This window comes from Rosa chinensis, chromosome 5 (assembly GCF_002994745.2).
Source record: "Rosa chinensis cultivar Old Blush chromosome 5, RchiOBHm-V2, whole genome shotgun sequence".
NCBI classification, from domain to species: Eukaryota; Viridiplantae; Streptophyta; class Magnoliopsida; order Rosales; family Rosaceae; genus Rosa; species Rosa chinensis.
The window spans coordinates 45,359,383-45,372,369 of NC_037092.1; the positions used below are offsets into that span (position 1 = coordinate 45,359,383).

General features: G+C 38.1%; 1 protein-coding gene across 1 annotated transcript; it reads right to left on the reverse strand.

Moving 5' to 3' along the window:
* Positions 1 to 5,804: 5,804 nt before the first annotated feature.
* Positions 5,805 to 7,877, reverse strand: LOC121049036. The gene is made up of 3 exons (XM_040505451.1): positions 7,739 to 7,877; positions 6,221 to 7,041; positions 5,805 to 6,104 (listed from the first exon to the last, which is right to left on the reverse strand). The coding sequence occupies exon 2, from the start codon at positions 7,037 to 7,039 to the stop codon at positions 6,227 to 6,229; it is 813 nt and encodes a 270-aa protein (XP_040361385.1). The 5' UTR covers positions 7,040 to 7,041; positions 7,739 to 7,877; the 3' UTR covers positions 5,805 to 6,104; positions 6,221 to 6,226.
* Positions 7,878 to 12,987: the final 5,110 nt, after the last annotated feature.

The following is a 12,987-nucleotide window of genomic DNA, read 5'->3' on the forward strand; positions in this document are numbered from 1 at the left end:
ACAAAAAACAAAAAAAAATTCGTTAGTTATTTTTCTTTCTTTTGGAGTCTTTAGTTCTTGTTTTCAGTTTTTGTTTTGTTTTTCGAGTCTTAGGTTGCTTTCAACTGTCTAGGATGAACTTAATCTCTGAAATTATAGATAAGAGAGGATCACAATATTGAGATGATGTTAAAATAATTCTTTGGTTAATTACGATATATATAAATCATATGAATGTGTAGTAGATGTGGTTTTTGTTGACCTTGGTACAGAATTATGAGCATGTTGATGATCAGTTTTGATTCATAATAACCCTTGTGAGAATTTGAGCCTATTTGCTATTCTTTGTGAGTGTTTATTGAAAAATATATTCTTACTTTCTTGGCGATGCTTAGTGATCTCATTATCTTTCTCTTTGATTGACTGCTTGCCACAGATTAAGTTTGACGGACCCTAGAGATTACTAGAACTTGCTCTTGTGCTGGTCGAAACTTTTATCAATACATGTCCCTGATTCTGGAAAGGATAAAGGCACCTAGGAAATTCCACCATAGCCAAAAATAGCCTGTGTCCATATTTGTGCCCGTCGTGGGACTCCTCTAGTTTAACCCCTTTGAGCCTACATTTAAACCTTTTTCTTTCATCACCCTCAAAATCCTAACCTTTGAACCTTAGTATAGTTATATCCCTACCCTTGTTCTAAGGATTTAGTGGAGCTAATTCATGAGACAGACATGATTTTGAAGGCACTACAAAAGAGATGATGAGAAAGAATAAGTGTGGGGGAAAGATTTGTCCATGAGAAAGAAGAAAAATATGTATGCCGAAAAAGAAAAACAAAAAGTATATGGCAATGAAAAAAAAAAAAAAAGTGTAAGTATTTATGGATTTTAGTCCCCCCAATGTGGATAAGGAGTTTGTTTTGAAGTGAAGACCTAAGTACGATGAATTTGGTCTTTGTCCTATTTCACATGTGTTCGAAGGAATGTTAAAATGAAGCAAGGGTCTAACACAATGACATCCGGCCCTTAATAAAGACACACATGAAGTTGAACGTTGCAAGATGCCTTAGTAGCTAAAAGAAGACGTCTCAATACTTCAATGAAAGCTCCACTAGGTTTTTAGAACACTTTGTGATTTTTCCTTACCCTTTCGTTTCTTTAAACCCCTAAACCTTGGCCTCATTACAACCTTAAAGTAAGACCTCTTTGATCCTTAAGATGGGCAGCCTTTGATCTGTGGAGATTGGTTACAAGAGTTGAGCATATAGTTCGGTTCGTCTGGCAAGTAGTTGGTATCCTTCATGAGATCGTAAAAAAAATATATATATATATATAAATTTCGACATAGCCTTTCTTTCTTTATATGTGAGCGTTTTGTTTGTCGAAAATATTATCATCTCTCACATATATTTGAGTGAAAAAGCTTTTAAGCATTAGCCTTGATTTGAGAGAAGAAAGAGTGGTAAATCCTGTGAGGTTTGAATCATACTTGTTGGATACATGCTGAGCTCCACCCACCACCATTGTCACATCCGTGTCTTACATGTTTATATGTGAAATATATATTTTAATTAACTCTCGAATTACTTATGATTGATTCTTGGTTGCGTGCTAATCTTGATGCTATGAAAGTAAGAGATTTTTGAGACAACAATTTTGAAGGCATAGTTTGTTTTGAGTCTTTTGAGTCTTTGTTTTATTTTCTTTGTTTTGATTTTGCTAAGGGACTAGCAAAAGCTAAGTGTGGGGAAATTTGATAGGAGCATAAATATGATAAATATAGTGTGAAATCCCTTACACTTTTCTTAGCTATTTCCTTTAAAAAGTCTGTTTTAACATTGTTTTTCTTTTAGGTAGTTTGTGGAGTGATTCAAGAGAAACAAGAGCTGAAAGGGAGCAACGAAGCCATGAAACATGAAGTATTGATGCAGAGGACTAAGTTTGATCAACCTTTTGGCCAGAAATTACAAGGGAAGATGACGGAAATCATTGTGCAAAACAGTTGCTGCAAAGCAGAAAACTGCAGTTTCAGAATCAGCTTTTTGGGAACGGTTTTGAGGAGTAATTCTTGCATCCTTCCAGATGCACCTTTGCATAAAGGGCCAGCTATCGTTGAAGAAATGATGTTATACTTCAACAAGAGCTAAATAACTGGTCAAAAGTGTCAACGAGACAGCAGGAAATCAAGCACAAACTAGGCTTCCCGATAAGGCAGAAACTGTCAGCTTTTCACGAAGCTTTTTGGGAGATCTTTTCCGGCGATTTTCTTGGAGTTCTTCCAGAAGCTTATTGATCATTCTAGATGATATGATGTGATAGAGTACGTGGGAGTCAAGAAACATCCAGAAACTCCGCAAAAAGAAGTCGTTCCTTGTCCAAGAAGGAAGCTTCAGAGACAGAAATTGAATCCTAGTCAAAACAGGGCATTTTGGCCGAGATTCTTCTTTGGACGGATTTCCAGGGCATTTTTGGGAGGTTATTGCTGCTGCAAATATGAAGGAGAGTCCTAGAATGATTCCTCAAGATTTTTAGAAGATTATTATGGCTTGGAAATCATTTAATTGTGCACCAATCAGAGTAATCCTCAAGCAACTAGGGGAGGTTTTCAAAGCAGAATTGGAAAAGGAATCTTGGGGGTGCTCCACATACACATAGGGCTTCTGCAAACGTTGAAAAAGACCACTCTACAGCGCCATCTTCTGCCAAAACCCTAGCACACAAAATCTTGAAATTCCGAAGTCCTCCAAGAGCAAAAACCGTGCACACCATCATCCATCTTCATCAAGCCTTGCCGTGTACCATCTTGAGGGGGGTTCTTGCGTTCAAGGCTTCCTAAAAGTGAATTCGTGGCTCTCATCTTCTGCCCTTTACGGTTTTTATTTTCTTGTAATTCAAACTTATATGTTTCTAATACTTAACCAACCACAGGAAATCTATATTTATGACTATCTGTTTTGTAAGTGGGTCTGCTAATTGATCTTGTGTACCTATCTTAATGATTTCAATCTCATCATCCCTTATGCTCTCCCTAACAGCAAAGTACTTCACGTCAATATTCTTGGAGGCTGTGGACCTTTTATTATTCTTGGCAAAGTATACTGCAGCTGCATTGTCGCAGTATAATTTTATAGGTCTCTCAATAGAATCTACTACTCCTATCTCTGTAATGAAGTTTCTGAGCCAAAGTGCTTGCCCTGTAGCTTCATGAATAGCAACATACTCGGCTTGCATAGTAGAAGTAGCAGTTAGAGATTGTTTCACACTTCTCCAAGATATTGCCCCTCCAGCCAACATAAAAATGTGTCCAGAGGTCGATTTAAGATCATCCACACAACCCTTATAATCTGAATCACTGTATCCAACTACTTCTAATTCTGTATCATCCATCTTTTTATAAACCAGCATGTGATCCTTTGTTTTCTGCAAATACCCCAAGACCTTTTTGCCTGCAGTCCAATGATCATTACTTGGATTGGACTGATATCTTGACAAAACTCCAACTGCAAAGGCTATATCAGGCCTAGTGCAGACCTGTGCATACATCAAACTGCCCACCAATCTAGCATAGGGTCTCTTATCCATCTCCTTTCTTTCAATTGCATTCCTAGGACACTGACCTGCATGTAATCTATCTCCTTTAGACATAGGTGAGTCTCCAGCTTTACATGTTTCCATAGAGAAACGTTTGAGGACCCTGTCTATATAATTTTTCTGAGACAATCCCAGTAATTTTCTGTTTCTATCCCTCTTTATTTCTATACCAAGGACAAACAATGCTTCTCCCATATCCTTCATATCAAAAATTTTCATCAGAAAATTCTTGGTATCTTTTAACAATCCTATATCGCTACTAGCCAACAAGATGTCATCCACATATAATATTAAGAAAATAAATTTACTCCCACTGACTTTCATATATATGCATTCATCTAGCCTGTTCTCAGTGAAGCCGTATGAAGTAATCACTGAATCGAATTTAATATACCATTGTCTGGAGGCTTGTTTTAAACCATAAATCGATTTTCTTAGCCTGCACACCTTTTCTTCATTGCCTTCTGACACAAACCCTTTAGGCTGTAACATATATATTTGCTCACTCAAGTCACCATTTAAAAACGCTGTTTTTACATCCATCTGATGTAACTCAAGGTCATAGTGAGCAACCCGAGCCATCATTATCCTAAATGCATCCTTAGTAGATACTGGAGAAAAGGTTTCAGTATAATCTATGCCTTCTTTTTGAGTGAATCCCTTAGCAACAAGCCTAGCTTTGAACCTCTCGACATTTCTCTGTGCATCCCTTTTAGTTTTAAATACCCACTTGCACCCAATAGGTTTGAAACCATTTGGTTTGTTAACTAGTTCCCAAACTCCATTGATATCCATTGATTGCAGTTCAGATTCCATTGCCTCTAACCATTTGTCTTTCTGCGGTGACTCTACAGCTTGAATATATGATTTAGGATCATCCTCCATTCCTAAATCAAACTCTGCTTCAGTGAGAAAAACAGTTGCGTAGTCATCAGGAATAGCAGACCTCCTAACTCTCTGTGACCTTCTTAACTCTATTACTGGTTCTTGCTGTAGCTCAGGTACTGGTCGTTCGGGCTGTACTACATCATTAACCTGTTGTGGTGCAAAATTCTGCGCCTCTATCGGTATCTGAGCATGATTATTACGCTCATTCAACTCTACAACCTCGTTACCTGGTGGTACAATAGCTTCTAGAACTGGTTCTTCATTTATTGCAGTAGACACATTATTTTCTGCTTCATCATACACAAACCACTCATTAATGTCACTTATAGTATTGCTGGCAGCTTCCAAATCCAACTCGTCCAAAACAACATCATCAGCATCATTCATCTCTCCCAAAAAGGTAGCTCTATTGGTCTCTAAAATCCTAGTATGATGATGTGGGCAATAAAATTTATATCCTTTAGACTTGGTCAAATATCCTACAAAGAAAACACTCGAGGTTCTAGGATCAAGCTTCCCTGCCTTAGGATTGTAAATTCTTGCCTCTGCCTTACATCCCCACACATGAAAGTGATTTAAACTAGGTTTTTTTCCGAACCACAATTCAAAAGGTGTTTTGTTATCCACTGATTTACTAGGAGTTCGATTGCAAATATAGTTAGCTGTACGCAGTGCTTCCCCACACAAAAATCTAGGAAGACCTGACTTACAAATCATACTTCTAACCATGTTAATTAACGTTCTATTCCTCCTCTCTGCAACTCCATTTTGTTCCGGTGTCCCTGGCGTGGTGTACTGAGCCTGAATACCACACTGTTGAAGATAAAGAGCAAAAGGTCCTAAATTCTATCCAGCCTCAGTGTGTCTACCATAAAACTCACCTCCCCTGTCTGATCTAACAACTTTAATTACTTTATTCAATTGCTTTTCTGCCTCAGCCTTAAATATTTTAAAGACTTCTAAAGCTTGAGATTTTTCAGAAATAAGAAATATGTGACAAAACCTTGAAAAATCATCGATAAAGGTAATAAAGTACTGATTTCCACAAAGAGTTTTATGAGGAAACGGACCACAAATGTCAGTGTGAATTAATTCCAGTAGTTCTTGGCTCCTAACTGACCCCTTTTTCCTAGATTTAGTTGTTTTACCCTTAAGGCACTCAATGCATATATCAAGATCAGTGAAATCTAATGAAGGGAGAATGTTTTCTTTCACAAGTGTTTTTAATCTTTCTTTAGAAATATGCCCCAGCCTTTTATGCCAAAGAAAAGCTGAGTTTTCATTATGTCTAGATCTTTTAACCCCTACAGTTTTCTCTGTTAAAAATACTTCAAGTGAATTTTTACAATTTAAATGCCAATAACCATCAACAAGAGATGCATTACCAATGAAATCAGAAAATTTGAAAAAATCCAATCCCTTATTATTTCCAACAAAAGAAAAACCATGTGTTTTGACAAAAAGAGATCCTGACACTAGATTTCTCTGCATAGAAGGTATGCAGTATACATTATTTAAATCTAAGGTAAAACCACTAGGAAAGACTAATCGAACTACTCCAATTGCTTTAACTGCTACCCTGTTGCCATTCCCCGAGCTAATCCTACCTTCATCCTTGTTTGGGATCCTCTTTCTTAGATATCCCTGCATAGATGTAATAACATGTATCGGTGAAGCGGTATCAAACCACCAAGAACTAGAGGACACACTGACAATATTATTTTCTAAATGAAAAACAGTTTTGGTTTTTAAATTATTACCTTTCTTTATAAGCCAGTCCTTAAAACCCTTGCAATCCTTTTTGACATGTCCAGGCTTTCGGCAGAAAAATATTTCACAGAACCATTCTTAAAGTTTTTAAAGTTGCTAGACCCCTGAGAAGTTCCCTGAGAAACTTTAGAAGATGAGGCACCTGATTGGTTTGATTTGCTGCTGAACTTTTTCTTAAAATGAGGCTTGCTGACAAAGTTGATTCCCATGCTCTTTCCCTTCTTAATTCTATCCTCTTCTTGAACACATATAGAAATTAATTCATTCATAGTCCACTTCTCCTTCTGTGTATTATAGTTAGACTGCATCTGACTATATTGTTGAGGCAGAGAATTCAAAAGCAAATGTACCAGGAAGGTTTCTTCTATGTTAAGATTAAGGGCCTTGAGTTTTGCTGCTACATCAATACCCTTCATTATATACTCTCTGACACTTCCAACTCCATCGAATTTCATGGTAATGAGGGTGTTCATCAGGTTTCCAATCTCAGCCTTATCTGACACCTTAAATTTCTCCTCTACATTTTTGAAATATTCCCCAGCATATTCAGACTCGGGTATACTGCCTCTCACAGCTTCTGTCATAAATTTCTTCAAGATTACTAGGGTTAATCTGTTGTGTTTGTGCCACTGATGGTACCTATCTTTCACATCCTTGCTGGTAGTAGGTGTTGGTTCAGCTGGTGGGTCTTCCTTAAGGACATGGTCATAATCTATCATGCCTAGATGCAGCTCTATGTCTTGCTTCCATCGCTTAAAATTTGATCCATTCAAGTTTTCAATTTGATGAAGTCCTAAAGGGAGGTTCATGGCTGTAGCAAAACATTAAAAGTTCCAGATTTAGTAATGAAAAATTATTAATTCGAATTATGGCATTAAACTGAAGTGCCCCCAAAATGCATAAGGTGTCTGCCTTACCTAGAGTGGCAAAGGACATATAGACACTAACTGAATCATATAACCAGAACATCAAAACAACTATAGGTTTATTAGATTATGTCAACACCTGGAGTGGCAAGAAGAACAACCTCTAACAACCACTGAATGCATTTCAATCTTCTGTTATATGCTAATATTGAACCTAAGAGATGTGAATGTTTAAACCTCCTAAAGGGAGCAAAGACACAGACAATTAGATTCAATATTACAAGGCGTTGATCCCATTACTTATGTTTAATTTAGGTTCTTTTCAAAAGATTGCTATTGACAATACAGTTGGTTAAAGAATTACGATCAAACTGGATCAAGAGAATATTTGAAGTTTTATGTGTCTTGAGTTTTGTTAGATCGTTTTCACAAGAAATTAAATATACTGAATATAGAGAAAAACATAAAACAGTGAGCATCTAATATTCATAGAAGAGGCAGAAGAACAATACTCAAAACACACTAACTTAATTAATAACAATAATCAATTATATGCGTCAACAATGCAAAGAAACATAAAGCATATTTGAATTGATAATTGTTTTCCTTTCAAATTTTGTTTTCAGCAGTACGAAAGCATACCCAGATACTATACATCCTTCTTGTCAATGAAGAGAGGCCAAGCCAAGACCTGTATTATAGCTTGTAGGATTCTTCAATCATGATCCCAATCTAGTTGTAAGAAGAATTTAGGCGGAAAAACTCATGATCGAGATCACCATCGAAGAACCCAGAATTTTGGGAATGAAATTTGGGGCTGACCGTTATGGGGATAACGGTTAGTTAGAACTGACGGCTGGTTTTACAAAAGCGGGTCTTAGGCTTGTCTCTGAATGGGTTTCAGGCTTCAGTAATGAAGCGAGGCCCAACCAAAATTCTAGACAAGAAATTTTTTTTTTTTTTAAACGATTTTGTTTTCAATTTTGGGTTCTTAATTGAGCACAATGGCTCTGATACTAATTGTAAGATGTAAAACAGATAGTCATAAATATACATTGTACTCAACTATAAGAACACACTCACATATGCAGCTCTATTGAATTAAGAATACAAACCTGGATAGGACATGTTTGATCTTCTCCTCTGAGCAATCTGATGAATGCAATCTCAGTAATGGGGCAGAGAACTTGAATGCTTGTGTGATTGCTAGAGCAGGGATCAAGGTCCATATATAGGCTTTAAGAATTAGGTGCCTCCCATAAAGGTTTCCTAATCCTATTACATCTAGGCCAACCTTTTCGTGTTCCATATGCAAATAGGTATACTTCATTAGCAAAGTAACCTTTAATTAGTACTGATATCAATAGGCAACAATCATGGAACCAATGAATACTAGGAATGTCTATTTGCTTATTCTGTAAGGTATGCAACTTAGTTGTTGTAGTTCCTAATGAATATTGATAAGTCCACATCAAGTGTAACGTCCCGAACCTAAATCCACGTGTTTACTAGTCATTTGGACGGTAAACGACCTTTACTTTCACTTTTACTTTCGGTTTAGTACTTTTAGTGGACCTAAAAGTTGACTTTTTGTTCGGGTCAAAATTTGAGAAAATGTTCTTCATGGAAGTTGTAGAGGACGTTAAACCGAGCGCGTGCATATGTGGTACGTAAAAATCGGACTTCGTATGCGAGAGTTATGGCCAAAATGTGAAGTTACTGTTCATGGTAAAATTTTGATAAAAATAGAAAGTTACCCCGGGTAGGTTTCCATTTCCGGAAACCCACCCTTCCTCTTTCTCTCTCCTCCCCCCCGAGCTCTCTCTTCTCCGGTTCGGCGATTTTTCTCCTCCCATCGATTTCCGGCGATTCCGGCCACCAACCGGCGTGCCACCGGTCACCAGAGGAGCGCCTCCTCCCTCCGAGCACCCTAGCAACCTTGGTTTTCCACGATTTGGCCGGAAAACCACGGATCGAAGCCAAAACCCCTCCGGCTGCAGTTTGGAACTTTTGCCGATTTCCGGCGATTCCGGCCACCTCCGGTCCCCATTTTTCCGTCGAAGGTTCGGTTTTCATCACTGATCATTTCCCCTATGGCCTTGTATCACGATTTGTTGTGTAGATGCCGAATCGACGAATTGAAATTCTAGGGTTCTTGAGGATTTCTGGGTTTATGTTCATCGATCGATTTCGGCCATTTTTAATTGTTATTTGGGAATGTTGTAGTTGAGAAGTTGAATCAGTGTGTTGAGAAGGTGCTACTGTCAAATTTTGGTGGCCATCGGAGATGGTGGCGGCGGCGCCGCCACTGTGGGCGGCGGTAGCGGCGGCTAGGGTAGTTTATAAATTTCAATTTTTAGCTAGTTAAATTCTATATTTATCTTAGAGCTTATATATGAAGTTTGGTGAATTTTGGAGGAGTTTGGAATTGTTTGTGAATTTTCGAAGTTTGGAGTTTTGTGGTGGAATTATGGGAAATCCGGCCGTTGGATTTCCCTCGTTTTCATTATGGAATATGTAAATTGAGGAATTGGAATTGTGGAAGAGATTTGGGTTGAATTTGAGAAGTATTGGAGATAGGGATTTTCGGATTTCGTTTAAGTTCGTAATTATTTTATCGGATTACCGTTTATGGAAATATAATTGTGTACAGGGCAATGTCGCGAGCTACGGATAGATGAAGGAACTCGTTTGCGTGGTTGCCCAATAGTACTGTGAGTGGACGTTTGTTTTAAATAAGTGATGCATGCATTTATTTATTAAAGCTTGTTCTATTTTATTAACATATTATTTTCCGAGCATATAAAGTGGATTGCAAATGATCTTATGGATTTGCTTTTAAATAATGATTCTCATGAATAATTATAATTTATACCGGTTGTGAGTTTCGGTTATCAAGTTGTTATGCTCGGATTCGAATTTATAATTGAGGTTGATTTTCGACGAATTATTTCCGAGGTGATTTCCGGAATTATGCTATTTATATTATATTCCTATTCGTGGATTTGAGATTTTTGGAAAGATTTTCGAAATGGGATTTCGATGGAATTATTTTCGTGTTTATTTATTTGATCATTGGTTTTGGCATTGGGAATGCCTCATTGACAACCTATTTATTTATTTAGCGTGTGGGACACGCTGTTAATTTATATGACTTTACGAGAATTTCCGGGTGCGGTTGGGAATCGTACCCGTGTTTTCCTTATTCGTGGGACATGGGGAAGCCTTAAGGATTTATGAGATTTTATTAGTTTTTACTCACCATACCTGGGTCGTTATATATATATATTATATTGCTAGCTAGCCTATTAGTACTCCTCCCTGCTTACTATGTGTTTGTGGGCGAGTAAGAGCAGAGCATGGGATGCTTCAGAGTGTGGGACACTCCGACCCGAGCCTAAGAGGCTCCCTTCTTTTGTATGGTGAAACTTTTTCCCCATATTTTATCGTTGCTTGACTAGCGGGGCTAGTCCGATTTTCACTGTAGCCAGCGGGGCTGGTCGTATTTTCTTGAGAAATGAGATTTCGGTTTTACGATATAGTTTTCGAATGTGGTGACTAGCGAGGCTAGTCAATTTATCGTTTTGGAATTCTTGGATTTAAAGCTAAATGTATTTTTTTTTTTTATTGTTGCATGCATCGGTTATTAAAGAGAATAAATGTGGGAAAGTATGAAATCCTTTTTCCTTTAAATTGGTTATTTTTGTCCACTCACGCTAACGTTTTTCGTCTACTTTCCCCTGGGCCTTTCGGTTTCTAATGCTCAGTTTGCAGGCGAATTAGTGGAGGTCGGGCGTACATGACATTTGAGGCATAGTTGACACTACTTCCGCAGTGTAGGATCGCTTGATCCTTTACCCTTCTTTTATATCCCTGTGTATAGTAGTTTTGCTCTGATTAACCTTTGGGATTAGTATTTTTGAGTTTAGTGTTTTGTGATAGTGGAGTTGTTGGTAATTGGGAGCAGGGTGGCTCCAGGAGTATAAGGTTGGTTTGCTTGAAGTGTTTTGTGTGTTTTACAGGTTTTTGGGTAGTCCATTTTAGAGATGACTCTGCCGAATTTTTGGTAGAGTTATCCCTAAGGTGGGCCCCACAGGACCACCTCGGATTTCAGGGTGTAATTCGGGGCGGGTCCTGTCAATTTGGTATCAGAGCATTAGGTTGTTAGGTTCTGTAGACTCGTTTCTATTCTGTTACCTTATATACTTGGTGTTGCCCAGTACCTCTCGAGTGATGGCCCGACTGCAGCGGTTCCCCATCGTGTGCTCTTCGGTGCTGTGGTATTCATCAAGTGTGTAAGGTACAAAGTTAGTTGGTTTTCTTCTGGTACTATGCCTCTTGTACGCCGACCTCCTAGGGTTTTCTTTGCGTATTTGATTGGTTAACTACCTTGCGCCTATCCCTGGTGATGGTAGAGTAAAACTACTCTACAGTTTCGAGTTGTGCTACGAAATGTGATTCGAGGAAAATGTTGTGGTTGTCGTTTCCTTGATGCCAACAAGGTTGTTGGGGCAGGGATTAAGGTGCGGAAACCAGAGTTCGAGTTGTATTTGAGTGTCTGAGACGAGCGACAATAGCTTTGGGCTGTCTCTGGATGATATGATTGCTTCGGAAATCAGAATTGTGGGTGGAAATGGACTTGGTAATAATGGTGGTTTTGACTTTGAACCAAGTTTCGGGAAAGATGTTTTGTGATGTGATTGGTTGTTAAGTAACATTTGAAATATTATTGGAAGTTTTTGGTGGTTCTTTGGGAACCTCAGTGTTGGAAACCATTTACAGAGAAAATTGAATAATTATTCTGGGTTGTTATGGCTAGAGTATTTGTTTTCAAGTGACTTTGGTCACTGATGATGGCAAGTGAGAAGTGATGACAGTAATTGAGAGATATAAGTAGGACGAGATTTTTAGGAATTGTCATTTTGGGTCGTTGACCTAACCAAGGGGTATGAGCATAGTTTTGCTCGAAATAAAAGAGATTGATTTTTGATATCATGACTTATAGTTTTGTCTATCTGAGTCTTGTATGGTAGCGAGTAGGGAGATTAACAAGAGTGGGTTTTTGCAGTTATGTGCTTGAAGTTCGAGAATCGGAAGAATGTTTAAGGTTTTATATTAGAGTTACGGTTTTGGTCGGTAAATAATTGGGAGAGTTGGAATCAACTCTTCGTATGTGGTATTATGCAAATGGATTCTTTTGTTTATCCATTTATGAGTGAAACGGTTGTACGTAAATCTGGGGAATAGTGATAGTGACATAGTTCGGTGTTGTTAGAAGTTCAAACAGAATTACTTTGTGATACGGAATCTGATTCGAGTTTTGAATCATGGAGCCTTGAAGGTTGAATTGTGATAGGCTCTTGGTGAAAGTTTTGCCTGACGGATGGGTTGTGATAAGATATTAGCGGTTGGTGGAATAACTTTAAGGAAATAAGTTTTCAGTTAGCTCCGGAAATATTTTAAGTCAAGGTTTGATCAGGACTCTTGTTATTTTGGGTGGAAGGTATTGTAGCATGTTTTTAAGTGACATACTTCAGTGATGATTATTTGAGCAAATTGGATCCTTATTGTGGTGGGACCGCGTTCGGATCCAGATATCGCTTGGTGTGCTACAAGATGTTGGACGGGTGTCCTATGAATTATATAAAGGAAAGATCTTGTGAATTGTGTTAGCTACCTTGGGGGATTGATTATTGCTTGAATCGATTATGTGTAAGGGATTTCTTTGGAGGAATTGAGCGAACTTTGCCACCCTGGTGACCTTTAATTGGAAATGTATAGGAAGTTGTTGGTATGAGTGAAATCCGGTCACCACTTATCTAAAGTTAAGACGACTTGAACAGGAAGTAGGAGTTGAATTGAAATAAATTGATTGGGCTTATGCTCTATCA

Coding starts and splice junctions, on each gene's coding strand:
- LOC121049036 (XM_040505451.1), bottom strand. CDS start 7,039: ATGAACCTCCCTTTAGGACTTCATCAAATTGAAAACTTGAATGGATCA.